The 27,319-nt window shown below is 47.7% G+C and overlaps 1 protein-coding gene across 1 annotated transcript; it reads left to right on the plus strand.

Moving 5' to 3' along the window:
- Positions 1 to 2,554: 2,554 nt before the first annotated feature.
- On the plus strand, positions 2,555 to 24,671 carry Ctsh (cathepsin H). Its single transcript, XM_036191621.1, has 12 exons — positions 2,555 to 2,735; positions 7,530 to 7,561; positions 8,405 to 8,510; positions 9,162 to 9,232; positions 11,375 to 11,479; positions 14,129 to 14,215; positions 15,019 to 15,074; positions 16,780 to 16,861; positions 17,678 to 17,746; positions 20,898 to 21,004; positions 23,365 to 23,490; positions 24,222 to 24,671. Exons 1-12 carry the CDS (start codon positions 2,651 to 2,653, stop codon positions 24,295 to 24,297), a joined length of 1,002 nt encoding a protein of 333 aa, XP_036047514.1. The 5' UTR covers positions 2,555 to 2,650; the 3' UTR covers positions 24,298 to 24,671.
- The last annotated feature ends 2,648 nt before the right edge of the window (positions 24,672 to 27,319 follow it).

Consider the following 27,319-nt stretch of genomic DNA (forward strand, 5'->3'; position numbering starts at 1 on the left):
TTTCTTATTTAATGAGACTGTTACATCTACACATTGGTCTCCAAGTAACCAAGTAGGTGCCCTCCATTCTCCCTGTCCCAGGAATGATCACCCTCTGGATGATCTGTAATTATGAAGTCATGAGACTATCCCTGGACCAATTCAATATTCAAGGCCTTTAAATCCTGCTTCTCTCCAGGTGACCAGGGTAACAGAAGGATGAGGCAGTCCCAGCACACCTGCAGAGTAGGACATCTGCAACAAGAGACACCTTCATCAGACCAGGGATTTACACTCCAAATAGTAGCCATGCAGGCTCACCTCAGAGACATTGTCCTCAAAACATAGCTCACTTCCAGAAGGGCATCTGCTTTATCGGAAGTACACATGCAGGAGCTGGAAAGATAGCTCAAAGCTCAATGGGTTAAGTCCTTGCTGCACAAGTGTTCAGATCCCCAGAACCCATCAAAACTCAGATAAGTACGGTGCCTTCTGTTTAATCACAACATTCAAGGCAGGGACAGATCAACCATAGCAAGCTGACTGGCTAGAACAGCTGGAATCTAATCAATTAAAAAAGCAGATTGATCAAGAAAGATACCTAGAGTCAACATCAGTTCTCCATATGCATGTACACACTGACTTGCATAAAACACCTGCACACACATATGCCCACACTTGAAAGTGCGTGCATGCATGGGCTTGGCAAAATGTATATATTAAAATGCAAGTGTGCTTCAACTTCCATGGTTGAAAACACTATAAATCAATGGTGCATTTTACTTTACATGCAACTGACCAAGCATCACAGTGTAATCCAGACTACCGGAAATGTGTTCAGAAGACGACCCACATTAGCCAACGGTTGGGCAAGACTATTTGACATAAAGCCCATTACATAATGAAGACCAGAACTGCTCATACCGTTTGCTTCAGAATGTCAGCTGCCTCCCCTCCACCCCTCTCAGCTGACAGGAGCTGAGGTCACTGAAGCCGCTGCTCAAAACTCAAAATTACATCATGGTTGCAACTGCATGCTGCCTTCACAGAATCATCAAGTCAGAAATCCTAAAATGAGAGCCCTTTGTGTAGTATCAGTTCTTGGAGCCGTGTTCCAGGACCTGTCAGTAGTGCTAAGTGATTCCTGTGTAGATCCACTGTCCACCTGCTGTCCAGACCACCTGAGAGACACAACTTTGTCGGGTGGCTCTTGGTTTGGTTTGGTTACTTGGTTATTTATGGTGTGTGTGTGTGTGTGTGTGTGTGTGTGTGTGTTTCTGACAGTACTAGACATTGAACCTAGATTCTTGTGCATGCTGAGTTATATACTCTCCTTAGCCCTGAGGCTCCTTCAATAGAGTTCAGTGGTTTTTAACCTTCCTAATGCCCCTTAATACTGTACCCCATGTTGTGGTGACCCCAAACCATAAAGTCATTTTCATTGCTACTTCATAACTGTAATTTTGCTACTGTTATAAATAATAATGTAAATATCTATGTTTCCGATGGTCTTAGGGGACCCCCCATAAAAGGGACATTTGACACCCCCCCAAAAGGGTCACAACCTATTTGTTGAGAACCACTGCACTAGACCAAATCTTAAAAAAAAAAAAAAAACCCAACCTCCTGGAATCTGTTCCCCTGGAATCTGAAAGGCAGTCTGACCAAAGTTCAGGGGAGGAGGGTCATTCAACTTTCATCAAAATGGCTTGAGCTGATGAGCTGCCAAGGGATACTTGTTAAGGAGGCTGAAGCGGGAAGATTACAAGTTCAAGGACAGCCTGGGCTATGTAGGAGGTAATAAGATAGAATTGCCTCAGAGGCAGTATTAATGCTACAGTAGCTCTGTAGCCTTTAATCCCAGCACTTGGGAGGGAGAGGCAAGTGAATCTCTGTGAGTCCGAGACTACCCTTGTCTACAGAGCAAGTTCCAGGACAACCAGGGAGCCAGGGATACACAAAGAAACCCTATCTTGAAAAAACAAACCAAAAAAAAATTGCTACAGTAGGCTCAGACACCCTGTGGGGAAAATTAGCATCTCCGATTCCTAAGGGTTCAGTTTCCCCATTTGTAAAATAAGAATTTTAAAAAACGCTGCCATTTGGCAGGGTGATGATACAAGTGGAAATAACCTGGGCTCCGTGGGTACCAGGCCTGGTGTTAGGTTGCCTGAATTCCCTTTTTCTCCTTCAGAAGAATCCTGGCAGGGGCTCCTTAGTTCAAAATGTACTTGTCTGTTTATTTCCTATAAGGACCTTAAATGGATCCATTTCCTCCTTCAGACTTGAAAAATAAAGAAAATGACCAAATAGGTACAGTGTGACTTCCTCAGAACAAACCCAGAAGCCTGTTGGGAGAAGTCAGGACAGCCGTCTTGTTCCTTTATTCCAAGCCCTGGGGAAGGCTTAATAAACCCCCATGGAGATGGGGTTTCAGAAGATGGGGCAGACAAGGGACTGAGCACCAGGCTGTGCTCCGTCCCACATGAAGGGACCAGCCCTCAGAGCCAGGCCCCAGCCCTTCCTTCCCAGGAAAAGAGCAGGAGTGCAGTAGAGGGAGGTGACAGGGGGAGGAACCTGTGTCGCCACGGAGGAGGCTGGCGTCGCCCCTCCTCTCTCCCGCCGGCTGGGCTCCTGGGGCGCTCCACCGGACCTGGCATTGAGCGCCGCGATGTGGGCCGCGCTGTCGCTGCTGTGCACGGGGGCCTGGCTGCTGAGTGCCCGGGCCACCACCGAGCTGACCGTGAACGCCATAGGTATGTGAGAGAGAGCGAGGCGCAGGGATCCGGGGGCACCGGAGGAGGAACGGGGCACCCCAGGGTGGTCTCGGGGGACCCGTGATCCGAGGGACAGGCCCATGGGTGCCCAGAGTCCCTCTTGTCCAGGCCTAGGTACAGAAGCCCTCAGCCCTCTCTGCCCTCCGGCTGCGACAGCTGGGGGACGCAGGACTTTCTTGCCCTGCTTCGCGGAGCAGAACGTCCCAGCCTGTTCGGGCTCTTTCCGTGGCCTTGGCCCCCGAGGATCTCCCTGCGTTGGTTGTTAGTCCGTCTGTGGCATGTTGGGGGATACTCCCTGCCCTGAGGAACACGCTGTACCCACAGCAGTTTTAACCCTAGTGCGTGTGGTGTGCGGGGAAGAGCTGGGTCAGAAAAGCAGCCCCAACTTGGCAAAGTGCAACAGAAGACTAGCTAGTAAATATTTCAGTTCTGTTCACCGTAGGTCTCTGTAGCAACTCCTAAATGCCCGCTTGTGGGACAAAAGCACCCACAGGTAGCTTGTTCGGATAGATGTTGTTTATTTATGGACAGTGAAGTTAGAAGTTAGGTTAAATGATTTTCAGGTGCAGCTGATCTTACACACGCACGCGCGTGTACACACACACACACACACACACACACACACACACACACACACGCTCCCCACTTGCCATCCATTTTTAAGTGTAGAGAGCCCTTCAATCAAAGTCAGGACTTTGAGTAGGTGGTAGGCTGTGGTTTTCCAGCCCTGCTGTCCGTCTTTCAGCAGGACATACAAAAGTACACTTTCTTTTTGTTAATGACTTTATTAGCATAGATTAATTAAACATAATGATGGGTTTCATTATTACATTTTCATACATGTATTTAACACACTCTGATCATACTTCAGCCTGCATAACCCTCTATTGTCGTCCCCCCCATCACTTCCGCTTTCTTCCTCTTCCCAGCTTGTCCCTTTTCTTTTCTCCTTTCTCTTTCCCTTCCCCTCTCCGTCCCTCCGTCCCTCCCTCTCTCTCTTCCCCCTCCTTCCTCTCCCCCCTCCCTCTCCGGCTTTAAATCTTTTTGTGACCCTCTGGGTTTTATTTGGGTTATTTACAGAAACACGGGCACCTTACCAAAGGCTCCAGCACTAAAGAAAAGTATCTTCCCTCCCCAGTAACTGTTAATTGCCTAGGGATGGAATCTTCTGATTCCCCTCCACCCTCTTTTTGGTTTTGTCTGTTCTGTTTTTAAAGATGACCTTGAACTCCTGACCTTCTTGCCTCTATCCCCCAAGTACTGTGTTTACAGGCATGTACCATGTCCTAGTCATAAAAACATTCCTTTCGGAGAGATAGCTCAGTGGACAAGGTACTTGGTATACAAGCCTGAGAGCCAGAGATCCCCGGAACTGTGTAAAAACTGGCCAGGCACAGCAGCTGCCTGTAATCAGAGCATGTGGGGGGGAGGGGAGGAAGGGGCAATGATAAGGGGTCGGGGTAAGCAGGCTAGCTAGATTACTGTGAGCTCCAGGTTCAGTTCAAGTCCGCCTCAGTAAAGTGGAGCGTGATAGAGGAAAAGGCGACATCTCAGAGCATACACAGTGCACCTGTACACTGCACACACTCTATGCACACATACACATGCAAAAATAATAAATGAATGAAATGAACAGTCATAGCAAGCTTAGGATGGATCTGAGATTCCCCTAATGTCATCTGTGTTTTCATCCACCGACACTGAGAAATTCTGGGGCTTTCTCCCCTCTTGCTGGTTTGGGAACCCCCCAAGAGGCGCAGCCATAAACTTCTGCCTGCTGCAGAACCTGGTCTGGGATGAGGTTTGTGTTCTCTGAAGGCTTCAGCCACAGCAGGACCTTAGCCAGGGTTTGGAATCCCCAGAGCCCTGGGACCTGTCTTGAAGAACTAGGCTTTTTCTTCCCAAGAGAAATGGCCCTGGCTTAGCTGCTGGAGCAGGTCTGGGGCTTGTGGATTGAGATATAAATGCAATGTAGCAATGACCTTCATATTGCTGTGCTGGCATGTGTCACTGGGGATCCCTGGGGCAACATGGAGCCATTCCAAATGAGCCAGACACAGATGGTGTCGGAGAAATCAGTCTAGACCCTTTACTTCAAAACTGCCCATTTGACCAGATGTTGTGATGCATGCCTGTAATCTCAGCACTCACAGAGGCAAAGCATGAAGAGTGTGAGTTCAAGGCTAGCCTGGGCTATATAGCCAGACACTGTCCTAGACACACATACAATGATATATTTCCACTCAAGTTTTACTATTTTAGATTTAATGATGACTTTTCATAGTGTAAAATATGTTTGAGGAAAAAAACCTAGTAAAGGTCTTCAAAATAATTATGATTATTGCTCAATCTAGAATAATTTTTTAATGTTTAGGAAGCAAAATAATTTTAATTGATGTTTTGTTGTTGCATAAAAGGGTACAGGTGATTTAATGTGAGGGTTCTCCCTAAGGCTAAAATTCTGTGGGACAGAAAGACAGGTGTTTGAAGAGGAAAAAAATATGTAAAATACCAAAGTCTTTGTTGTTGCTGTTGGTGGTGGTGTATTGAGGCAGGATCTTTTGTGTAGCCCAGCCTTCCCTCTAGATCCTACCTCAGCTTCCAAAGTGCTAGAATGAACAGGCTTGTACCTCCATGACCAGCGAACTAGCCAACATTGTGTTTGTACGGGGGACAGTAGATGCATGTATAATGTATGTTCTCATGTGTGGACACACATGTGAGCAAGTGTGTGTGGAGGCCCAAGGTTAATTGATTGTTCTCCTACCTTATTCTCTGAGGCAGGGTCTACCAATCAAACCGATTTGGCTAGTGTTACTGGACGCACTCTGGGCATCCCCCCTCTGCCACCCCTGGCTGGAATTACAGGATAGCTTCCATGCCTCATGGGCATTTAGCAGGTTCTGAGGATCCAAACTCTAGTCCCCTTGCTTTCATGGCCAGAGCCTTAACTGCTCAGCCATCTCCCTAGCCCAATGGTCTCATTTTCAAATGTCAATACTTAATGTAAGGGGCCAGCAAGATGGTTCAAAGAGTCAAGATGCTTGCTACTAGGCCAGCACCTTGAGTTCAATTCCACGTGGTGGAAGGCAAGAACATGCTTCTGAACTTGTCCTCTGACTACTATAGTCATACCATGGTATGTTCATGTACACATATCTACACACTGTAAAAAATAAAAATAAAAAATTTAAACATTTACCATGTATTAGAATACATCTTTTACAACTATTTAAATTTAAAATGGAAATTTTAAATCATGTACAATAAAATATTCCCAGCACCCCAAAATTTCTATTCCTGAGTAGACATAAAAAAGACATCTACACCAGGTGCTGGTGGTACACACCTTTAAGCCCAGCACTTGGAAGACAGAGGCAGGCAGATCTCTGTGAGTACGAGGACAGCCTGGTCTATAGAGTGAGTTCCAGGACAGCCAGGGCTGTTACACAGAGACAACCTGTCTCAAAAAACCAAAACCAGGGCTGGAGAGATGGCTCAGAGGTTAAGGGCACTTCTTGTTCTTCCAAAGGTCCTGAGTTCAATTCCTAGCACCACATGGTGGCTCCCAACTATCTGTAATAAGATCTAGTGCCCTCTTCTGGCCTGCAGGGATATGTACAGACAGAACACTATACATAATAAATAAATAAATCTTTTTTTAACAAAAACAAAACCAAAGCAAGCAAACAAAGAAAAGGAACATCTACTCACCCCTGATAGGGAACCAATGACAGACCAAAGTCCAACTTGATGACGAAGTAAGTTTTACTGGTTTGTGGGTGAGGGGTTAGTTACAGAAATAGAAATAACTCAAAGACAGCATCACCACAAGTCTGCCCCAACATGGGAGACAGCTTGGGAAAGCTGGAAACCTGGAGCTTGGCTGAGCTCTGCTTCTCTGGACAGGTTCCCCCCAGCCTGGAGACCTGGGTTCCTAGGGATCCTCATGGTAGAAGGAAAGAACCAACTCCCAAAAGCTATCTTCTGATGTACACACACACACACACACACATACACACACACACACGCACACACACACCAATAAATATCATTTAAAAATAAGGTATACCACCAGTTGGCGGTGCTCAGTGGGTAAAGTACTCATGACATAAGTATGAGGACCTGAGTTCTGATCCCTAGCACCCACATAAAAAAGCCAAATGTGGAGGCACACACCTGTAACCCCAGTGGCTGGGAGGCAGAAGGACCCCAGAGCTTTCAGGCCAGCCAGTATAGCCAAATGGCTGAGCTTCAGGCTCTTCCAAACACTCTGTCTCAAGAAATAAGGTGAAAAGAGAAAGGGGATACTAAACAAAGTCAACCTATTGCCTTCACACATGCACACCTGGCTGCTGCACACCTCCCCCATATGCCACATAAAAATAGCAGTTTCTTCAAATTTCTTGTGGTAACAAAGCAGAAAGGGTTGGAGTTCCTTTTTGTACTCAAGCATTAGCTAAGCCACATCAACGTCCTCTTTTGTATTTTGTAAATGCAAATCAGCTGGGCATGGTGGCACACACCTTTAACACCAGCACGCTAAGGCAGAGGCAGGCAGATCTTTATGAGGCCTGCCAAGGCTACATAGTGAGACCCTGCTTCAAATAGTAATTCTATTAAAAAAAAAAGTAAAAAATAATAAATAAATAAATAAATAAATAAATAAATAAGATAAAATGCAAGTCAGCTCTTCAGTGCCCTACTTAACTATAGACTCAATGTGATCACAAGACACACGCAGACCTAATTCTTCTTTTTCTTTTTCTACAGAAAAGTTTCACTTTAAGTCATGGATGACACAGGTCAGTGGCCAACTTCTTCTTTTGAAGTTTCTCTTGTCACAAAGCTTCCTGTTTGCAAACTAAAGTTATCAGATTGGAGACAAAAGAGAGGAATTTTCCAACCTTGCTCTCTCCTGGATCCTTCCATGCTTCAAACTGACCAAACTCCAGGAAGGATCCAGTGAGGTAAACTTCCAAACAGGGTTGCCCAGTGATGAGCCTGGCAGAAGCCCTTCCTGCCTTCACTTCATTGTTGGCATTTGTATTCGGAGCACTTTGCACAGTGGCTGCAGAATCTTTTGAGAACACCAGTATGTACAGTTTTGAAAAGAATGGATTCTGCCAAACACTTGGCTCCACCATGAGCCACGGTGTCCACAGGCCACCTGAGCTTGGCAGGTCTCCTCAATGGGGTCTCCCTGACTCTTAACTGATATCCTGACACCTGCATGGTCTTCACTCTGGCCACAGGTCCCGGGAGGTAAAGGATTGCTTTGTAACTTCCTGATAGTGGCAGTCAAGAGCAAGAACAGAGTCCCATCTAACTGTAGCTCTGTCCTGAGAAAATGGCAGAATGAAAACCTCCATGAGCTGGGGATACAGCGTGCTTGCCTAGCATGCACAGAACTCTGTGTTGATCCTCAGCACTGTATACCCCAGGCATGGTGACATATGCCCGTAATCCCCACACTTGGGAAGTGGAGGTAGGATCGGAAGCTTAGATGTCCATGACCGTCTTGTCTAGGGACATTAGGGGACATTAGACCAGCCTAGAGAGGTCTTGGGGTGGGGGTGGATCTCTAAGACTCTCTCCGGTAAGCTTCACCTAGTCTCATGACTTGCTGCTGGTGTGTTTTGTTTTAGCACCAGAAGACATACAGCTCAGTGGAATACAACTACAGGCTGCAGATGTTTGCCAGCAACCTGAGGAAGATAAATGCCCACAACCAGAAGAACCACACATTTAAAAGTACTGGGGAGCCCCTTTTCCTCCAGGCCTCTGGGAGGAGGAGGGGTGGAACACCTCAGACCTGGAAAGAAAACAATTAGTGGCACAGGCTGGTGAAAGGGTTTGCTCAGGGCTAATGGGTGTGGAGAGCAGGGACTCAGACTCTGAGGATGGGTTTGGTGAACCTCAGATAATAGTGCTGCAAAAGACATAAATTTAGATGGTACTGCTAACACTCTGTGGAAGTAATGAACTTTACAAATGATCTTAGAGGAGCCCTGCCCATCTAGCCCCGCCATCTGAGGGTACAACACACACACACACACACACACACACACACACACACACACACACACACACACACACACCTAGATCTGTTTGGGTTGCTGTGAGACCTGGGCTCTCAGACTGTTCTGAGCCCCTGAGCAGTCTCTGGAATCACCCAGTGTCACTCCGGAGGGGTGAGGGTCTGAAGCACAGTGTCAGTTGATCTTTCTATATTGAATCATAGGAAATACAGAATTTTACAGGAGCCAAGTTTAGTGGCTGTAAGTCAACGAGAGCTCTTGGGTTTTGTTGTTGTTGTTTGTTTGCTTGTTTGTTTATTATCAGTTAACTGTGGCCTCTATTTCATGTGGTTTTGCCTGGCTTGTTTTCCCTTCTTCTTTTCAGTGGCATTGAACCAGTTTTCAGACATGAGCTTTGCTGAAATAAAACGCAAATACCTCTGGTCAGAGCCTCAGGTTGGTGTAGTTCATTGTCAATAAATCTGGATCTTTTCACCCAAACCTGTGAAATAGACATTAAGCCTACTTTGTTTCCAGCTAGAGTCAGTCCTATGCCCTGCCGTGCCTAGGGGTATCCCTGAATTCTTGGAGAAAGCAGGAGGATCCATCTCTCAGCAGTCCCTTAGTGCAGGGCTCTGGCCTTAACATCAGGAACCCGTGATCTAGAAGTAGCAGATAAAATACAGATGTCCAGTAAAAGATGAATTTCAGATAGACCTTTTCTGAGATAGGGTTTCATGTAGGCTAGGATGGCCTGGATGGATCTTAATATTAATCAAGGCTAACCTTGAACTCCTGATCCTCTTGCATCTATTTCAAAAGTTCTGGGATTATGGATGAGTGCCCACACTCAAATTTTCATTTCTCACTCCCTTATATATGTGTGTATGCATGTATGCTTGAATGTATGTGGTTAGTGCATATGTGTATGGTGTATGTGTGTATTCTCTCTCTCTCTCTCTCTCTCTCTCTCTCTCTCTCTCTCTCTCTGTGTGTGTGTGTGTGTGTGTGTGTGTGTGTGTGTGTGTGTGTGCTGAATGAAGGAAAAAAAAAAAAAAAAAGAAAGGACATAACTGCTCCTAGGTGTGGTAGAGCAGAAATTTTATTGTAGATAAAAGGAGAGGGCTGGATGACTCAGTGGTTAAGAGCACTGGCTGTTCTTCCAGAGGACCCAGGTTCAATTCCCAGCACCCACACGGCAGCTCACAACTGTCTATAATGCCAGTTCTAGGGAATCCAACACCCTTATACCAATGCACATGAAATAAAATTAAATTAAATCTTTAAGAAAAAAGAAAGAGAGAGAGAAAACAGCCTGAGACAGAGACATATGGGAGAGTCCTGAATGGGACATGACTCTGAGCCATATGGAGTGTGTGGAGGGAGAAAGAAGAGAGGGGAACCAGGTGGAGCAGCCAAGAGGTAAAAAAGGGGGCAGGTGGCTGAAATGACTGGATTATAGAGGGAAGAGCCTCTGAGGGAAGGGCAGCCCAGCCCCTGGGCTGGAAAGTTTGGAGTAGAGAGCAGGGTATGCCAGCCATACCCTGTAACAGGTAGGGACGGATGGATGCTGGGAGAACCTGGCAGCCAGGTCTTCTTTGATGTTTTAAATAGACACCTCAGCCATTTGTCCCAGGGTTTGAGACTTAATATGTGGTATATGAATGTGTGTGTGGGGGGGGGGGAGTGTGCATGTGTGTATGGTGTATATGTGTATTGTGTATGTGTGCATGGTATATAGGTGTATGCTGTATGTGTGTGTGATAGATGCACATATATGGTGGATGAATGTGTGTGGGGTATATGTGTATAGTGTATACGTATGTGGTATATTCATACGTGTAGTGTATGTGTGTGTGGTGGATGCATGTGTGAGTACACTTGCCTACACATTGACACATGCACATGAGGAGACTACAGGTTAGCATCTCTATTTTCCTCTAATGTTCGCCACCTAATTTTTTAAATTTTTTTATGTATTTAGGTGTGTATATATGTGCATCTGCATAAACATATATGCATATATATATGTATATATTATATATATGTATATATTATATATGTATATATTATATACATATATATGCCTTATTATGTGGGTACCCATGGAGGCCAGAAGACAGTAATGGATCCCCTGACGTTGAAGTTATAGTTGTAAGCTCCCTGACATGGGTGCTAGGAACCAAACCAGGATCTTCTGAAAGAACAGCAAATAACCTTAACTGCTCAATGCTGAGCCATCTCTCTGGTCCCTTCACTTTTTTTCCAGACAAGATCTCATTATGTAGCCCTGGCTGGCCTCAAACTCTTTATGTAAACTAGGCTGGCCTTGAACTCACAGAAACCCACTTGCCTCTGCCTCCTGAGTGCTAAGTTTAAAGGCATGTGCCACTACACCCAAGCTTCTATCTTAACCTAGAGCTCATCCATTGACTAGACTAGCAGATCATCAAGTCCCTGGGATCTGCTCCCCTACCCCCACCCTGGCACTGTGGTTACAAAGTCACACAGTTGTGAGGACTCTACCCACTGAACCATCTCCCCAGATCTCTCACTCCCTTTTAATGATTCCATTTTAATTATGTTTGGTTGTTTCAGAATTGTTCAGCCACCAAAAGTAACTACCTCCGTGGTACTGGCCCCTACCCCTCCTCCATGGACTGGCGGAAGAAAGGAAATTATGTCTCACCAGTGAAAAATCAGGTATGCATGGCACTCCCCACATTTTCCCTCCAAAACAGCCATGTGGTCAGACATCATGCTAGGATGGAGAACTCAGATGCTCACAGCGTCTTTGCAAGCATAACCCTACTTCTGCCTTTCCCCTTCTTCTCTCCAGTTTTCTCCTCTGCAAGTTTGTGGATGCCATTGCTTTGAGGTTTGACAGCTCTGGAGGGTGGAAATAGCCCTCTGTAAGGCTAAAGTCCCTGTTTCCCTGTTCTGCACACTGTCCCAAATCCTCCCATGAGCTGAGTTGCTCAAAACGCATTCCCTGAGCCCTCGGTCCGGTCCGAATGCCAGGACTCTTTCTGCCTGGATGCATCTTTTCCTCCCATCCCTCACACCCTCCTCAGGGTACCAGGCTGCAGGCACTCTCCTGGCTGGCTGCCTTTGTGGAGTGGTTCCAAGTGGTTAGTGATGGGTAACCCAGCCCATCGTCTCTCACATGCATGCCCTAGGCTTAGCGTGTGTGCATGTGTGGGTGTGTGCTCGGGGTGGTCAGAGAGCCCTCTGCAGGGCACAGTAGACTTGGCCAGGTGCCTGCCTTTTCCCTAGGTTCTGGGAGATTTTAGTGCATACTCTCTTCTGAAGACCAGACTCCATGCTCTGTTGTTCCTGCTGTACTCTGCTCCCTCCCCTCAAGATGACACCACAGCAGTGTTCTCAAAGATGCTGACTTCTCTCTCCATTCCAGGAATCTGAGGTTAAGGTGGCCTTCCTAGAAACACTTGGCTTTATTCCAGAACTATCCACAAGAGGCATGGCTTTTTCATGAGAGCTATGTGGTGCAAAAGGCATGCGGCACAGCTCCACATCTTTGCAGGCTCACCACAGCCTAGAGCCTGTCAGGTCAACCAGATGTGTTAACCACATTCCAAGGGAGCGAAACAGGCTTCTGCCCTAGCAGGAAATGTGGAGAGCAATAGAGACCCAAAGGCAGTGTGCAGGTCCTTTAGCATCTCATGGCAGTTCAAAGCATGGGAACCTAAACCTGCTTTCTGGACAGGTGGGAAGCAGCTGTTCCGAGTTCTGTTATTGAGACCCTAGGCCACCAGATAGAGCTGGGATAGGAACAAGGCCATTATTCAGGGGTAGATGAGACATCTTATGGTAGCTACTTTGTGGTGACAGACTGTGGCCATCATACCCCACATTAGCTCTGAAAGTACACTTGAGCTGACTAACTGTCCAGGGGGAGAAAGTGAGTCGCTAGCTCAAGATCCAAGGTAAACAAGAGGGGACTCAAACCCAGGTCTCTGCCAGGGTAGTGCCACTCTCCTACAGCCCCACTGAAGCAGGAGGATCTCAGATTCAAGGGCAGTCTCAGCTACATGGTGAGACTCTATCTCCTCAGATTCAAGGGTAGCCTCAGCTACATGGTGAGACCCTATCTCCTCAGATTCAAGGGTAGCCTCAGCTACATGGTGAGACCCTATCTCAAAAAAAAAAAAAAAAAAAGCTAAGAAAAACAAGAGCCAGGTCTCTGCCCAAGTCAAGAGCCAGTTCTGCTTCCTTCCATAGTGCCTGCAGCCACCTCCATTGTGGCTAAGCATCCTCTTTGACCTTCTATGTGTCCTTTTGACCAGATATATTTCCTTCTCCAAAGGGAAGGATTCAAGAGGGAAGACTAGGTGCATTTGGCTTTTGAGGAAGGAATTTAGGAGAAGTGGAATGTGAAAGACAAAAACCAGCAAGGAGACAAGGATGACTATTTGGCCTGTTAGCTTAAGCCTGTTGCTAACTAGCTCTTACATTTAGATTAACCCATTTCTATTAATCTATGCATTGCCATGTGGCCCGTGGTTTATTGGTTCTCTGACATCTTGCTCCTTGGTCAACTGAATCAAGTCTCCCCCCCACACACACACTCCACTCTTCCTTCTCACTGTATCTTTCCCTGACTCTGCCCTATCTTCTCCCTGTATCTCCCATTGACTTTCCTGCCCACCCTTCTTCTGCCTGGCTATAGGCCTAATCAGCTTTTATTATCAACCGATGAGAGCAGCCCACAGTCACAGTGTACAGAAGGGTCCTTCCACAGAAGTCTTAAGCTAATCTATAAAATGAACAGATTTCTGGGGACACTGCTGCCCAGATCACACAGTTAATACATGAAAGAGCAAGATTTAGGCTGACAGAGTCCAGTACCAGACACCTAACCTGACCCAACCTTTTAAAGGTGTAGTGAATTATCAGCAGCAAGGGCGTTGGGCGGAATGAGATTAACAGAAAGGTTCGAGAGAAGGGTCTAGAAAGAACTTTGGTGACTCCTGCTGGAAGAGAGCAGGGAAGAGAGGATCCAACAGAGGACTCAAGGTAGGAGAGCTAGAAGCTATAGAACAGGCTCAGGAGGGTTTCTGGCCCTAGCAAGGGGAATTGTTCAAGAGGCCAAGATTGGGAGTCCACTGGGCTGGTCAGAGCTGCTCCTCGGGAGCCGCGGTTGCTGCATTATGGAGGAAGGATGCCAGCCTCCTGAACACGTGCAGGACAGCATGGACAGCATGGATAGACCTACTAGCTCTGGCTTGTAAACAGCAAAGGCATTCAGGGACCAAGGTTCCTATGCTGGTAAATGGAGCTGTGTTGTGAGGGCACAGTCATTGACTCCTTCTGCCCATGTGTCCTCTCTAGGGCACCTGTGGCAGCTGCTGGACTTTCTCCACCACGGGGGCCCTGGAGTCTGCTGTGGCTATCGCCAGTGGGAAGATGCTATCTTTGGTAAGAAGTCAGCCATAGGCCGTTTTCTGCAGACCAACTTTCACCACTAGGCCTGGGCCTTCAGAGTCCTATTTCTGATGGATTTCATGTCCCACTCTTGAGGACATTTAGTCTGGGAATCTCAACTGATGTGTTTCCCAGAAAGGATAAGAGGGAAGAAAATGCCCCAAGGGCTCCTTCCTGAGAGGATGTGGGTGGCCATCACATTCCTCAGTTTTTCAGCCTGGTACTTCACCAAGAAGATCTCTGGGCAGTAGACACTGTTTGGGAGACACCCCTTCTAGGAGCTGTGTCCCTTCCCATGCTTGGTTATCATGCAGGGAAGAGCCAAGGCCCATGTGTCCATCCACTAACCCCCAAGAGAAGAGTGTCACCTGTGAATGAACTGTCCCACTGTAGGGAAGAGGGAGAGTCGAGCAAGGTCAATTTTGGCCATGAGAGCCTGGGTTGAGGAGTTATGGAACAGTGTCTCTGGGCCTGAACCTCTCCCTCTAGCATATACCATGAGATGCATAGTTCATACTGTGCACACCCCTACAGGACAAGTGCTCATTAGGAGGGCCTGTTCACACCCTCTTGCCGGCTTTGCAGCCACGTCATTTTGAGCCTCTCCCAACATGTGCCAGCAGCAGGACAGACACCCTGGGATACAGAGAGATGGCCTTGTCCCTGGGGAACCTTGCAGGGTCATTGCCACACAACACCAAATATGAATGAGTTAGTGAGAGCTGACACTTCAGAGCAGCACCTCCCCGGCCTCTCTGCCATCTCCTTCCTCACTGGGTCTGTGCTTCTTCCTCTAGGCTGAGCAGCAGCTGGTGGACTGTGCCCAGAACTTCAACAATCATGGCTGCCAAGGGTATGTTCCGGAGTGGGAGAATCCACTCCTTCTCATCTCCCTCATTTGCTGCTATCAGATTCAGCAGCTGCTACAGTCATGAAATCTCATCCACCCTATGGGTAGAATCTAAGGGTCTCAGAGCTGGAAGGTTCAGGGCTGAATCCAGCCTCTTCCCAAGATGTCACCCAGCCCCATGCTCAGCATGGTCAGCTGACCATGGAAGTATCTGGACTAATAGCCAAAAGAATAGATAGAGGAGGAAACATATAGCCCTCTAAACCCCAGATCCACGACTGGAAAGCTGATTGGCCCTTAGACAAGTCCCCTGAAGCACAAAGCTGCCCCAGCTCTTGAGAGCCTTGTGAGTTGTGGAAATGTGCCCATGCATAACACTGTACTGGGCTGGCTTCCTGGCCATCCTCTCAATAAGTAACTAACTCCCATTTTCACAGTGATATTAGCCCTCTTTCTCCATGTGAGCTGATCTCTGAGAGAGTTTTGTGTGGTTAGTCAGGCTTCTGTGCATATAATATGCAGAAAGTCCCTTAGGTCCACTAGAACCTATTCTCAGCCTTGACTTCCCTGTCAGGCCAGCCTTGCCCACACTGCTCCTCTGTGGGGCATCCCACGAACTGTTTTCTGCTCTGACAGCAGTGAATGATAGGGTCTCCATGTTCCAGCCTGAGTCAGGGATTCAGGGCTGATGCTATACAGCCTGCCAGGGATCCACGGGCGCTTAGGTGCCCCTCACTTTTCGTCTCTTTCCTCTGTACAACTTCACAGTGCCCATGGTAAAAGGCTGCCTCCTGGGCACACTGGAGTCCTACCGTCTTTTGATGTCTGTTTGCTTTGGTTCATGACATTACTTCCATTTTTATTCAAGTTCCCACTGTATCCCCCTGTGGACCTGGGCACAGGTGACCCAACAGACAGCAGACCACAGAGAGCTGACATTCCTCAGGGTTGAATAAGCCATGCATAAGCATGCCATAGGTCAGGTGGTAACACGGGTTTTAGGGAGAAGAGCAAGGGCTGGACAGAGTGGGGTCTGCTGAGTGAGTTTGCTTGTTTTTGTTTTTGTTTGTTTTGGGGGAGGAGGAGGAAGATGAGAAAGATGACCTTCAGAATTTTTTTTTCTTTTTTTGGTTTTTCGAGACAGGGTTTCTCTGTAACTTTGGAGGCTGTCCTGGAACTCGCTTTGTAGACCAGGCTAGCCTCGAGCTCACAGAGATCCACCTGCCTCTGCCTCCCGAGTGCTGGGATTACAGGTGTGCACCACCACTGCCCGGCAGACCTTCCGAATCTTTAAAGTCTGAATTCAGATTATGGCCTGGGCATGGTGACCCACTCTTCTGACATGAGGGGCTGACATAAGTGGTCAGTCAGTGTGTCTGTGGAACACAGTCCATGAGGATGCCTGGTGTAGACGGCATTGTGGTGACGGTGATTCCTTCAGCCCTCTGAGGGACTACCTGCTTCTCCTGACAGGGGCCTGGTTTCCAGGGGTCTCTGCCCCAGAGGGGCACTTTTGGCTCATGCAGACCCCAGTGACTGAGACCAGGGATACATTACAGACCTCTCAGAGACCTCTGCCACTGGAATGTGCCCTACCGAGACCCCAGTGATCCAGGCAAGGGCAAACATCACCAAGCTCCTCTACTAATGCCCACTCCTATCTGTGGGGCCAGGCCCAGAAAGGCTTATGTATGTGTCCTTCTTGCAGTGGTCTCCCCAGCCAGGCCTTCGAGTACATCCTGTACAACAAAGGCATCATGGGAGAAGACGCCTACCCTTACAGAGGCAAGGTAACTGTGGGTGGCCTCGGCTGTGTCTCTTCTCGACCCCATCTCACCCTCATACCCCTCCTCCCTGCTGCCATTCAAATCTGGGCTCTTCACGGTGCTTGCTGTGCGCTCTGTTCTTACAGGGACCTCTTGTTGTTCCTGCCTCTGCAGCACTGCCTCTCTTTCCTGAGTGCCCTTCTTCCCGCCTCAATTCGGCTTGCCTTCTTCCTTCGTGACTCCATTGGTCCGTCCCAAGTCACCACCCCATCCCGAGTTTGGCCTCTCCCTTCATCAAGAAACCCCTAACCCGCCTCATCCTGGGGGCTCTCTGATCAGCTTGGCCTATATACCTACCTTGATCAAAGCACAGTGGAGGCTCCTGGGGTCTCCTCTCCCCACAGGCCAGTCTTTCCCATCATCGTGCCCACAATTCTTAGCTCCCGGAAACCAGGATCCCTCCCTCCAATTTCTGCCTGGTGACTTAATCTCTGCCCACCTCCGGTTGCCACTATTCCCTGGACTGTCACTCTAACCCTGCTACATAGGTTCCAACATGGCTTCTCTTTCTGAGTTTCCTTTGGCAAGCTCAGGTCCTTCCTTGGGCTCTGACAAAGCAGTATGCATGTCCCAGACAGCACAGAACTGTCTCCTGGCCCTGGGTTCTAAACACCTTGAGGACAAGAATACTTCTAAGCCTCTCTGGAGTGCTACAGTCAGCAAGGCCCTAGTGCATGCCAGCTGCTTAGAAAATGTTGTTAACCTTCCCAGGGAGGGTGGGGCCTCAGCCTCTTGATAATCATCTAATCTAAAGTCTCTTCCCTATGCTGCCCTGAACAGGATGGCCACTGCAAGTTCAACCCCCAAAAAGCCATCGCATTCGTCAAGGATGTTGCCAACATCACACTCGTGAGTACTGGGTCCATCTCTAGTTAGGGAATGTGTTCTGATATGGAGGCCACAAAAGCAGCTCTACGTCACGGCTTGTTACTGATGGAGGAGTCTGGGTTACTTCCGGCTCCTGCTCACCATGAAGGCTGTGTGATGGAGGATAGGAAGGGATCACAGAGTGACAGGGGATGCCCTGGGTTCTGAATGCCACGTCTCTGTGAGGCTCTGTGCTTGCGGCTCTGTTTTCTTGTCTAAAATGCAAGTGATAATCTCCACCATCTCACGAGAGGATGGAGCATGCAGGTCAGCACATGAGAAGATGAGGAGCCTGGACTTCTCAGTCACATAAGGGTTAGGTTTTGCTGCAACCACGACTATCCTCAAGATTGAAGGGCACAGTGTGTCTCATTCCTGTCACCTGTTTGTGGTTTAGGTGGGGCTGGGTGAATCCTGTGTTGTTGGCCTCACTTCAGCACCCAGGCTGTTGGGCCGAGGGAAAGAGAGTGATAAATCATACCCCTGGTAAGTTATGTCACACCTTGAGTACTTGGAGAAACACATTCAGTTTTCCTGGGGAGGCATTAATAGATGTCTGCTCACCCCAGCTAGGGTACCAACAACAGACCAGAGTAATCCCATTGCCCCCAAGTCTGGCTTGGTGAACCCGTGAGTTGTTAGGCTTACCTACAGGAACATGAGTGACCTCAAAACAGCTGTACCACCAAAATGTCCCACCCTAGAGAGGATGATAACTTCCCATCACTGCATAAAGTTAATAAACATGCCACCTCCTGTATACACTAGAACCTGCAGAGACCATATGAATTTTATATAGCTTTGACAGGGCCTCAGGAGGGAGGAAGCAGCTGGAACCTCTGGTGAGGGTCTAAGGGCCCTCCCTTGCCCCTCCTGTGAAGGAACATCAGCAAGTCAAATCTTGTTGGATCTAATCAGGGCTACTGTGATTATAAGACAGTCATGGCTGTCATACTTGTAGGACAGCATTCCCTAGCACACACTCATGCCCTGCTTTTCCAAGAGAACACGTGAGCATGCATGAATGCCCCCCATGAGCCTGGTAGGCACAGGCGCAGTCTGGCAGGATGTGTAGGATGTGAGGAACCTCCAGGATGTGTGCAGGTGAGGGGGCGTATACTCATAAACAGATTCAGGACACAAACATGTAGTTTATGTAATGATAGCAGCTGCCATCTAATTGAAGGGGATGCCAAGCTCTCCATAGTAATAACAGTTTGGAGTGATTAGAGGCAGTATAGAGCCACCTGACAGGCATTATCTACAAATAACCTAGGGCATGAATGTGGTTATTACCCTTATTTGACAGATGAGAAAACTAAGTCTCTGAAGAGCTAAATGTGCCCAGGAGCTAGGAGGTGGGGCTGCATTTGAACTGAGAAATGTCATTCCGGAACTGAGGTTCACCATCTCAGCAAGACAGTCTGTAATGTTATCGTCTCCTGAAAAGAACCTGTTTTTAACCCACCCACCAAGACGGGCCCTCTGAGCCACTGTGTTCCACTATGAAGTGAATGAGGCTCTCAGAGATTACCTTTTGCCAGTTTCCAGGAAGAATCTTATAAGGAGCATCAGCAGAGCCTGGAAGAGTAGGCCAGATCTCTCAGACAGGACCAGACAGGACGAGGGACAGCTGTAGAAACAGTGCTAACCACAGAGGTTCTGGCCCTTATGTGGGCAGGCCTCTGTGATCTCCTGGGCCCCCAAGACCCCTAGCCATACTTGGCAGGAGCCTCATGCCTGAGGGAGGACACACTGAGTACTATGTCTCCTGCCTTTTACCCTCCTTCTCCAAGCTCTGGCCTCCACTCACTGAACTGCCTGCCTACTCCCAAGCATCTCATTGCTATAACGCCTGCTCAGTGTTCCCCAGTTGGGACATTTTAAAACACCTGAAGGCAGGAACCACCCACTCTGCCTGGGAGGGGGGCTTTTGGAATCTACCAGGTGCTTCTGGCTGCTGCTCTCACCTTCTGCCTCCCTTCCCCCACTGAAGTGGTACGTCCTACGCAAAAGGCCCCTGGCCTTGGCTGGTCTTCTTGTTTCCACCGGGGTATAGGTCTTTGCCTGTCTGTGGATCTGTAAAATCTGCGTTCCACTACTGAAGGTCCCTAGGTTGTCTTCCTCCTGGATGTGGAGTATGGGGAGCAGAAGCAAGGGTACCACACTCATCTCTGCGTCCTTCACGGTCCCTGGCCACAACGGTCAGTTGTGACTGAGAGAAAGAGCTGTGTGTAAGGATGTGAGGGACACAAAAGAGAGAGTTGCAGACACTCCAAGTGAAGGCCAAGGCTAACGCCCCAGGGGAGCTAGTTCAGTTTGGGAGGAAGAACTATAAGGCAGATAAAAACCCAAGTAGGCCAGAGGTGTAGCTTAGTCTTAAGAGGACTTGCTTAGCATGCACAAGATTTGATCCCTGCGTTTGGTCCCCAACACAACAATGGAGGCCAGGCATGGTGGTATATATTCAGGGTAGGACATTTGCCTAACAAGTTCAAGAGCCTATTCAATACACTGTTTATTTTGACTTTTTGTTTTGTTTATTTTAGACAGTCTCTCTATTATGTAGAGCAGTAGTAGTCCAGGCTGGCCTCGAACTCCTAGAGATACTCTTGCTTCTGCCTCCCGAGTGCTGGGGTTAAAGGTGTGCGCCACCTCGCCCAGTTTTACAAGGTTTTTAGAAGATAAAATTTATCATTGCCAGGCATGGCAGTACCAGTTTGTAATCCCAGCACTTGGGAGATGCAGGCAGGACGACGGGGAATCCAAGGTTATCCTGTTATACAAAACAAGTTCAAGGCCAGCCTGGACTACCCAAGACCCTGTCTCAAAAACTAATAAAAATCAATCCAGGCATTGGGGATTTAGCTCAGTGGTAGAGTGCTTGCCTAGCAAGCGCAAGGCCCTGGGTTTGATCCTCAGTGCCACAAAAAGAAAAAAAATTAATCCAAAAGGTACTGGCCCTCTGCATAGGAAGGTAGGGGATCTGTATCACTGCTGAGTGCCAGGGGCTATTGTTCACCTGCACCACTCTAGAACTCTAGCCCCTACCTTGAGGCAACAGGCCCTAAGTATGGTGGGGGAGGTGGCAGAGGCCGAGCAATCTGTCAACCCTCCGTCTGTCTGTCCACAGAATGATGAGAAGGCGATGGTGGAGGCTGTGGCACTACACAACCCTGTGAGCTTTGCTTTCGAGGTGACTGAAGATTTTATGTTGTATCACAAGGGCATTTACACCAGGTAAGCCGGGGACCGAGAGTCAGAAGGCACAGTGCATAGGACGGGGTGGGCCTCCTCAAACCCAGCACATGGCCTCCAGCCCAGCCTATTATACTCTTAATTAGACAGAATTCAGGAGACTTAGCATGTGTTCCCTCCATCCATTAGTCTTCTTGCCGCTCTGAGTGTCAGGGAGCAAATCTCTACCCCGGGCGGGGGCAGGGGAGTCACAGAGAATGCCACAGGCCAAGCTATTGTGGCTAAGTCATGACAAGGCCAAAAATCCATGTCCACAGCTCTGTGGTCATCTACAGAGGGCCGAATCCAGTCAAGAAAACTAAGGTTCAAAAACATAGTCACATATTTCAAGATGGGGTTAAAGATGTAACCATTTGGTAAGTGCTTGCCTCAAATGCACGCACCCTGGGTTTGTTCCCAAGCATCACATAGATGGTACATACCTATAGTTCCAGCACTGAGGAGGCAGAGGCTCAGAAGCTCAGAGTCAGCCTTAGCTACGTAGTGAGCTAAGACTAGACTGGTATGCATGAGACCCTGTCGTGAAAAAAAAAAGAAGAAGACAGAAGATGGGAAAGGAAAGGCAGCTGTTCTCAAACACCAGAATCCTGTGCTGGAGGGTTCACTGTCTGGTTCTTCAGGAAGACCAGATTCCTTAGCACCCAGGGCCTCTTGGACAGTAGGAAATCACTTTATTGCTGAGTTGCACTATGTTCCACTTAGCATGTCTAATGCGAGATTTCCTGTGCCCACACCTCTTAGCCTGCCAATGTGGGGGCAGCAGTGAGTTCAGCAAGGAGTCTCTCTAGCCACTCCCTGTTCTCCAGCCTCCTTCATGCTCTCTAGAGCTGCTGAGGGAAAGGCCAGAGCCACAATAGGATGCTCACTCTCCTCTCCTGCCTCTTTCAGTCTATCATCATCTCCTCCAGATGCCTCCTCATTGGCTTGCTTTAGACATTCTTCTCCCCTACAACAAACAGACACCCTGGCTCCTCCTCCATTTAGACCCAGAGTCCTTCTGAAGTGCTTTTTTGGCCATGAAAAGTTGTGTCTGAGGTGATATATATAGTGAGTGTGTTCAAGTGTGCATACATACAAAGGTCAGAAGTCAACCTGCCTCTGATGGTGCATGTGTATGTGTATGCGTGTGGAGGCCAGAAGTCAAGCTCTGGTGTCTTCCCCAGTTACTCTCTTACGTTTTGAGACTGTCTCTCACTGGACCTATCAATGATTGGGCTAGGGTGGCTGGCTAATGAGCTCCAGGAATCTGTCTCCACCTCCCCAGCACTGGGATTATAAAAGTAGGCTGGCTTTTTTACATGCATGCTGGGAATGTGAATTCAGATCTTCGAGATTTGTGTGGCAAGCCCCTTTACTGACTGAGCCCCCCCCACCAGCCCTACGATGACTTGGGCTCCCTATTACCCAGGGTCTTAGCTTGGCTTTGGGACCTTGGTAGCTTTGTTCCCCTCTTTCTTGGCACTCATCTGCCATTGGACCTCCCTTCTTGTCTCTTCCTTTTCTCCCCGACTCCCTCACTCCAGCCACATGGAAGAACTTAAAGTTTCATATATATCTCCTGCTCACCAAGGAAGTTTCTTCACTTCTCACCCACGGGTTGGATCCCACTCCTTGGGGCTCCTATCTCCTACCTCACTGGCACACCCCTCAGACTATTACAGGGCATCCTCTTTGCCTGACTGCCCCCTGCCAAGCAAAGCTTTCTAAAAGCAAAGTGGGTCCTGCTGCCTGTAGCCGAGGACCTTGGTGACAGCTCCATGCCCATTTAATTTCCATATGTCTCTGGGATTATATTGGTTTTTGTTTTTTTGAGACAGGATTTCTCTCTATAGCCCTGGCTGGCCTCAAACTCACAGAGATCCACCTGCCTCTGCCTCCAGAGTACTAGGATAAAAGGCATGCACTTTTTTTCCCCATGTCCATTTGCCTCTTGAAGTCATGGAATTTCTCATGGAGGCCAAACGGCAAGTCTACATGTTTGTCATAAGCACAAGTTGGTTTTTAGAAGGAACGCAGAGGCAACAGAGCAGTGGATTGAGTTCTAGCTGGGCACTGTTGCAGGCAGAAGTGCAGCAGGGGACTGCTCTTCTTGTTGGGAGTCAGAGGTGTCCACTGTGGAGCGTGGCCAGTGCTGTGGAGACTGCAGGATCAGAGAGACTTAGAACTCAGGGGACTCATTCTCTCCCATTATGGCTGAGGCATAGCTGATTAACACCCAACACACCACCCTCCCTCCAATGGGAAACATCTCTCTACAACACTAGAGAGCCCTTGTTTGTGACAGTCCTGGCCTTTATCCTTCCTATACTAGAAACCTTTATAAATTTCATTTTCATTTCCAGCACTTCCTGTCATAAAACTCCAGATAAGGTAAACCATGCAGTCCTGGCTGTGGGCTATGGAGAGCAGGATGGAATTCTCTACTGGATTGTGAAAAACTCTTGGGGCACCCAGTGGGGGGATAAAGGGTAAGTAGCCTGTAGGTCCCACTGCTGGGGCACATGTTGCTCAGGTCTAGAGGCACCTCCTGAATTGAGGCATCTCTACTTCAAAGTCACAGGAGATGGACAGCAAAGCCCTAGCCAGGCCAGGAACGAGGGAGTATGAGAGTGGAATCTTCACATGCCCTGTAAGCAAGACCCCTCATAGGATCCCAGGTCCCAACAAGTCTTCTGCAGGGGACAGGAGACCAATTGGCTTAACAGGATTTAGAGCTGAAGGTTGGAAACAGCCAGACCTCAACATCTTGCTGGGAGAAAACCAACCTCTGAAAGGGTCTGAGAAATGAAAGGAAGGGATTTGCTACAGTAAGTGACAGCCCCTCCTCTGAATCAGGAAGGACAGAGACAGACAGACAGACGACAGACAAACAGACAGACCACACACCTAAAAAGGAAAGCTTTTATTGTTAGGAGGTCCTGGAGGTGGTTAGGTAGCTATGTCGGGCTCTGGACAGAGACAAGAAGGGAGCCTCTATCAATTCTGGGTAGAAGTAGACTATGCAAAGAGAAGAAGAAATGAGTTACAAAGTGAGGCCAGCCATTTCCTGCTGATAAAATAAGCCTGTGGTAGCTGTTCTGTGAATAAAATTCAGAGAGCCTAATCCCTGGAGTCCTGTCTTGGTTTGCAGCAGAACATTCTAGAAAGCTGTGTGGTACAGGTGCCACTAGTCAGGCCTGATTCCTTTCTCTCTGCCCAGGTACTTCCTCATTGAGCGTGGGAAGAACATGTGTGGCCTGGCTGCCTGTGCCTCCTACCCCATCCCTCAGGTCTAAGCCAAGGCTGCAAAGGCAGCTGGTTGGCAGACAAAGTGAGGCACCAGCCCTTCGACGGAAATCCTATCCTGGAGGAAATTTTGGAGAAATCCACCCAGAGGGCCCCTCAGTCCTGCACTGAGCCTAGAAGCCTAAAGACTTCGAAGTGAGGAAGAAGAACTCCACCAGCAACAAGCCCACCCATGTGGCAGCCATCACCAGCCACGTGCCTTGAATGTGGTTTTAAACTGACTCAAACCCACATGGACTAGAACCTTCTCTCTTTCCAGCTCTCTTCATGTAGAGAGAGCGCCAGTGACTACCTTTTCTGGATTGTATATTCAATAAACACACAGTGAACACCTCCCTGGGCTGGGCCTGGGCCTGGGCCTCTACCTGACATTCCCTTCTGTCTCTGGGAGAGGGAGGCATCACTGGTTGGGAGTATGGTGGGGTGCTGGTGGCAAGGCCAGCCAGATGGAGAGCCCAGGAGGAAAAGCAGCGTTAGAGATTCTGCTTTCTCCAGACCCAGACCCAGGAGGAAGAATGGGGGAAATGGGCCAGGATATGGCAGAGCCAGGGCAGCCCTCAAAGCCCTTCTATATCTGAGTGTCCTCTGCTGACTCTGGCTCTTAGCAGGGGTACCCCAGGACAGGTCTTCTGCTCCTGTCCTCGCCACATCATCCTTCCTCTTCCGTGAAGCTATTCTGTAGGCCTCTGGGTTCCAGGGTCTTGTCTACAGACAGTAGTTTTGCTCTTTGTCTTAGTGGGAAAAAGCTATATATTACTTGGGCCTCCTAAGAGATGAAAACTTAAAAGTAATCGGGAAAGAAATGTTCATGGCGAAACTTAGCAAATGCAAGCGTTTAATCTATTAGAAGATTCTAGTAACATAAGACACCACGACTCGCCAGGTGGTGGTGGCGCAGGCCTTTAATCCCAGCACTCGGGAGGCAGAGCCAGTCAGATTTCTGTGAGTTCAAGGCCAGCCTGGGCTACAGAGTGAGTTCCTGGAAAAGCGCAAAGCTACACAGAGAAACCCTGTCTCGAAAAACAACAAAAACAAAAACAAAAAGAAAGAAAGAAAGAAAGAAAAGAATTAATAATGTTTTTTTTAAAAAAAAGACACCACGACACAAAAAATCAACACAAAAAATCATCTGGGAAGGGCCTAGTGGTACAGATCCATAATCTCGATACGAGGGAAGCTGAGGCAGGGGAATCATAAATTCAAGGCCTCCCTGGGTAACTTAGTAACCCTGTCTCGAAAGTTCGACAAAGGACTGAAATGGACCAGTGGGTAAGAACAATTGCTATGAAAACAAGAAGACTTGAGTTTACATCTTCAGCACTCACGTAAAAGCTGGGGGTGACCATATGTGCTATAAGCCCAGTGTTGGGGGACAGAGACAGGTGGATCTTGAAACAGCATGCTTCAGAGTCATGAGAGACAACCATTTCAAACCATCAGACGGAGGGAGGGATAGAGCGATGACTCAGCAGTTAAGAGCACTGGTCGTTTCTCCAGAGAACCTGTTTGATCCCTGGCACCCACCCACATGGCTTCCCACAACCATCTGAAGCTCCCACTCCAGGGGGAATCTAATGCCCCCTTCTGGTCTTTAAGGGCATTGCATGCATGTGGTACACATTCAGGCAAAACACCCATACACCCAAAAATAATTTTAAAAAATATTGTTTGATAAATAAAAATAAATGATATGGAAAGTGATAGAGGAAGACACCCAATGTGCCTCAGCAAATCTGAAAAGACCTAAAAATGCTTAGATAAAATTTTGTTACAGTTAAAAAAAACTAACATGAAATAAAAGTATACTTCCTAAGTATATTAAAGACTCCCAAATCAATGGTCATATGAAAAGAATCCCACTAACGGCAGATAGGTCCAAGAACACCACAACTGTTCAATAGGAGCCTGAGGTCTAGCTACTATGCTTACCTAGCATTCATGAGGCCCTAGGTTGGTTTCCAGCTCCATGGAAAAGCAAAACAAACAAAAATAAAACTAAGAAAAAGAAGATGACTAGTGTTTAAACAGATAAATTAACATTTTAACAAAATCAGGAAGAAGAGACCAACATATCACCACAAAATGTTGTCTAGGAATAACTGCCCAAAGTGCTATATGAAGAAAAGCATTAAATTATGAAAAACCTACCAAGTGTCGTGGCACACCCCTTTAATCCCAGCACTTAAGAGACAGAGACATGTCACTCTGAGTTTGAGACCAGCCTGGTCTACATAGCAAGTTCCAGGCCAGCCAGTCAAGACTACAGAGTGAGACCCTGACTCAAAAAACCAGTAACAACAAAATTATGAAACACCATATTCTCAAGTGAAAAGATTAATGTAAATTTAATTTTTGCTAGAAATAGAAATGTAAGTTTAGTATATTTCCAACTAAAATCTAAAAAAAAAAAAAAATGATTTTTTTTTTAACCTGAGGGAAGAGTGAAGACAAAAAATGTTGCTGGTTTTTAATCAATTTAAGAATATTTGTTTTGGATGTGCATGCATGTACACCTGAGGCCAGAAGGACAGCTCGTGGAAATCCTTGCCTTCCACAATGGAGGTTCTATGTATCTCACTCCGGTCTCTGGGCCTGGCTGCAGCAAGTGCTCTTATCTGCTGAGCCATCTCACCAGCCCCAAGATAAAATTTATTTTCATAAACAAGTAATGAGGGCCCAGTGGTAGTGCTCACCTTTAATTCCAGCACTGGAGAAGCAGAGGTAAGTGGATCTCTGTGAGTTTGAGGCCAATCTGGTTTACAGAGTGAGTTCCAGGACAGCCAGTGCTATGCAGAGAAACCCTGTCTCAAAAAACCAAAAGATATATATATATATATATAAATACTTAAGGCAGTACACAAATTAAGAATAATTAACCACAAAGACATCAGTAGTAGAAAACAATTAGATTTTTGTTGTTGTTGTTTTGAGATAGGGTCTCACTGTGTAGCTAGCTCTGGATGGCCTGAAATTCTCTATGTAGACCAGGCTAGCCTGGAACTCACAGAGATC

This window comes from Onychomys torridus, chromosome 7 (genome assembly GCF_903995425.1).
Source record: "Onychomys torridus chromosome 7, mOncTor1.1, whole genome shotgun sequence".
Taxonomy (NCBI): Eukaryota; Metazoa; Chordata; class Mammalia; order Rodentia; family Cricetidae; genus Onychomys; species Onychomys torridus.

Bases quoted from the DNA above. Each gene is read 5' to 3' on its own strand.
- Ctsh (XM_036191621.1), top strand. From the start codon at position 2,651: ATGTGGGCCGCGCTGTCGCTGCTGTGCACGGGGGCCTGGCTGCTGAGT. The intron at 8,511-9,161 runs GTACTGGGGAGC...TCTTCTTTTCAG, and splicing joins GAAGAACCACACATTTAAAA to TGGCATTGAACCAGTTTTCA. The intron at 14,216-15,018 runs GTAAGAAGTCAG...TTCTTCCTCTAG, and splicing joins GTGGGAAGATGCTATCTTTG to GCTGAGCAGCAGCTGGTGGA.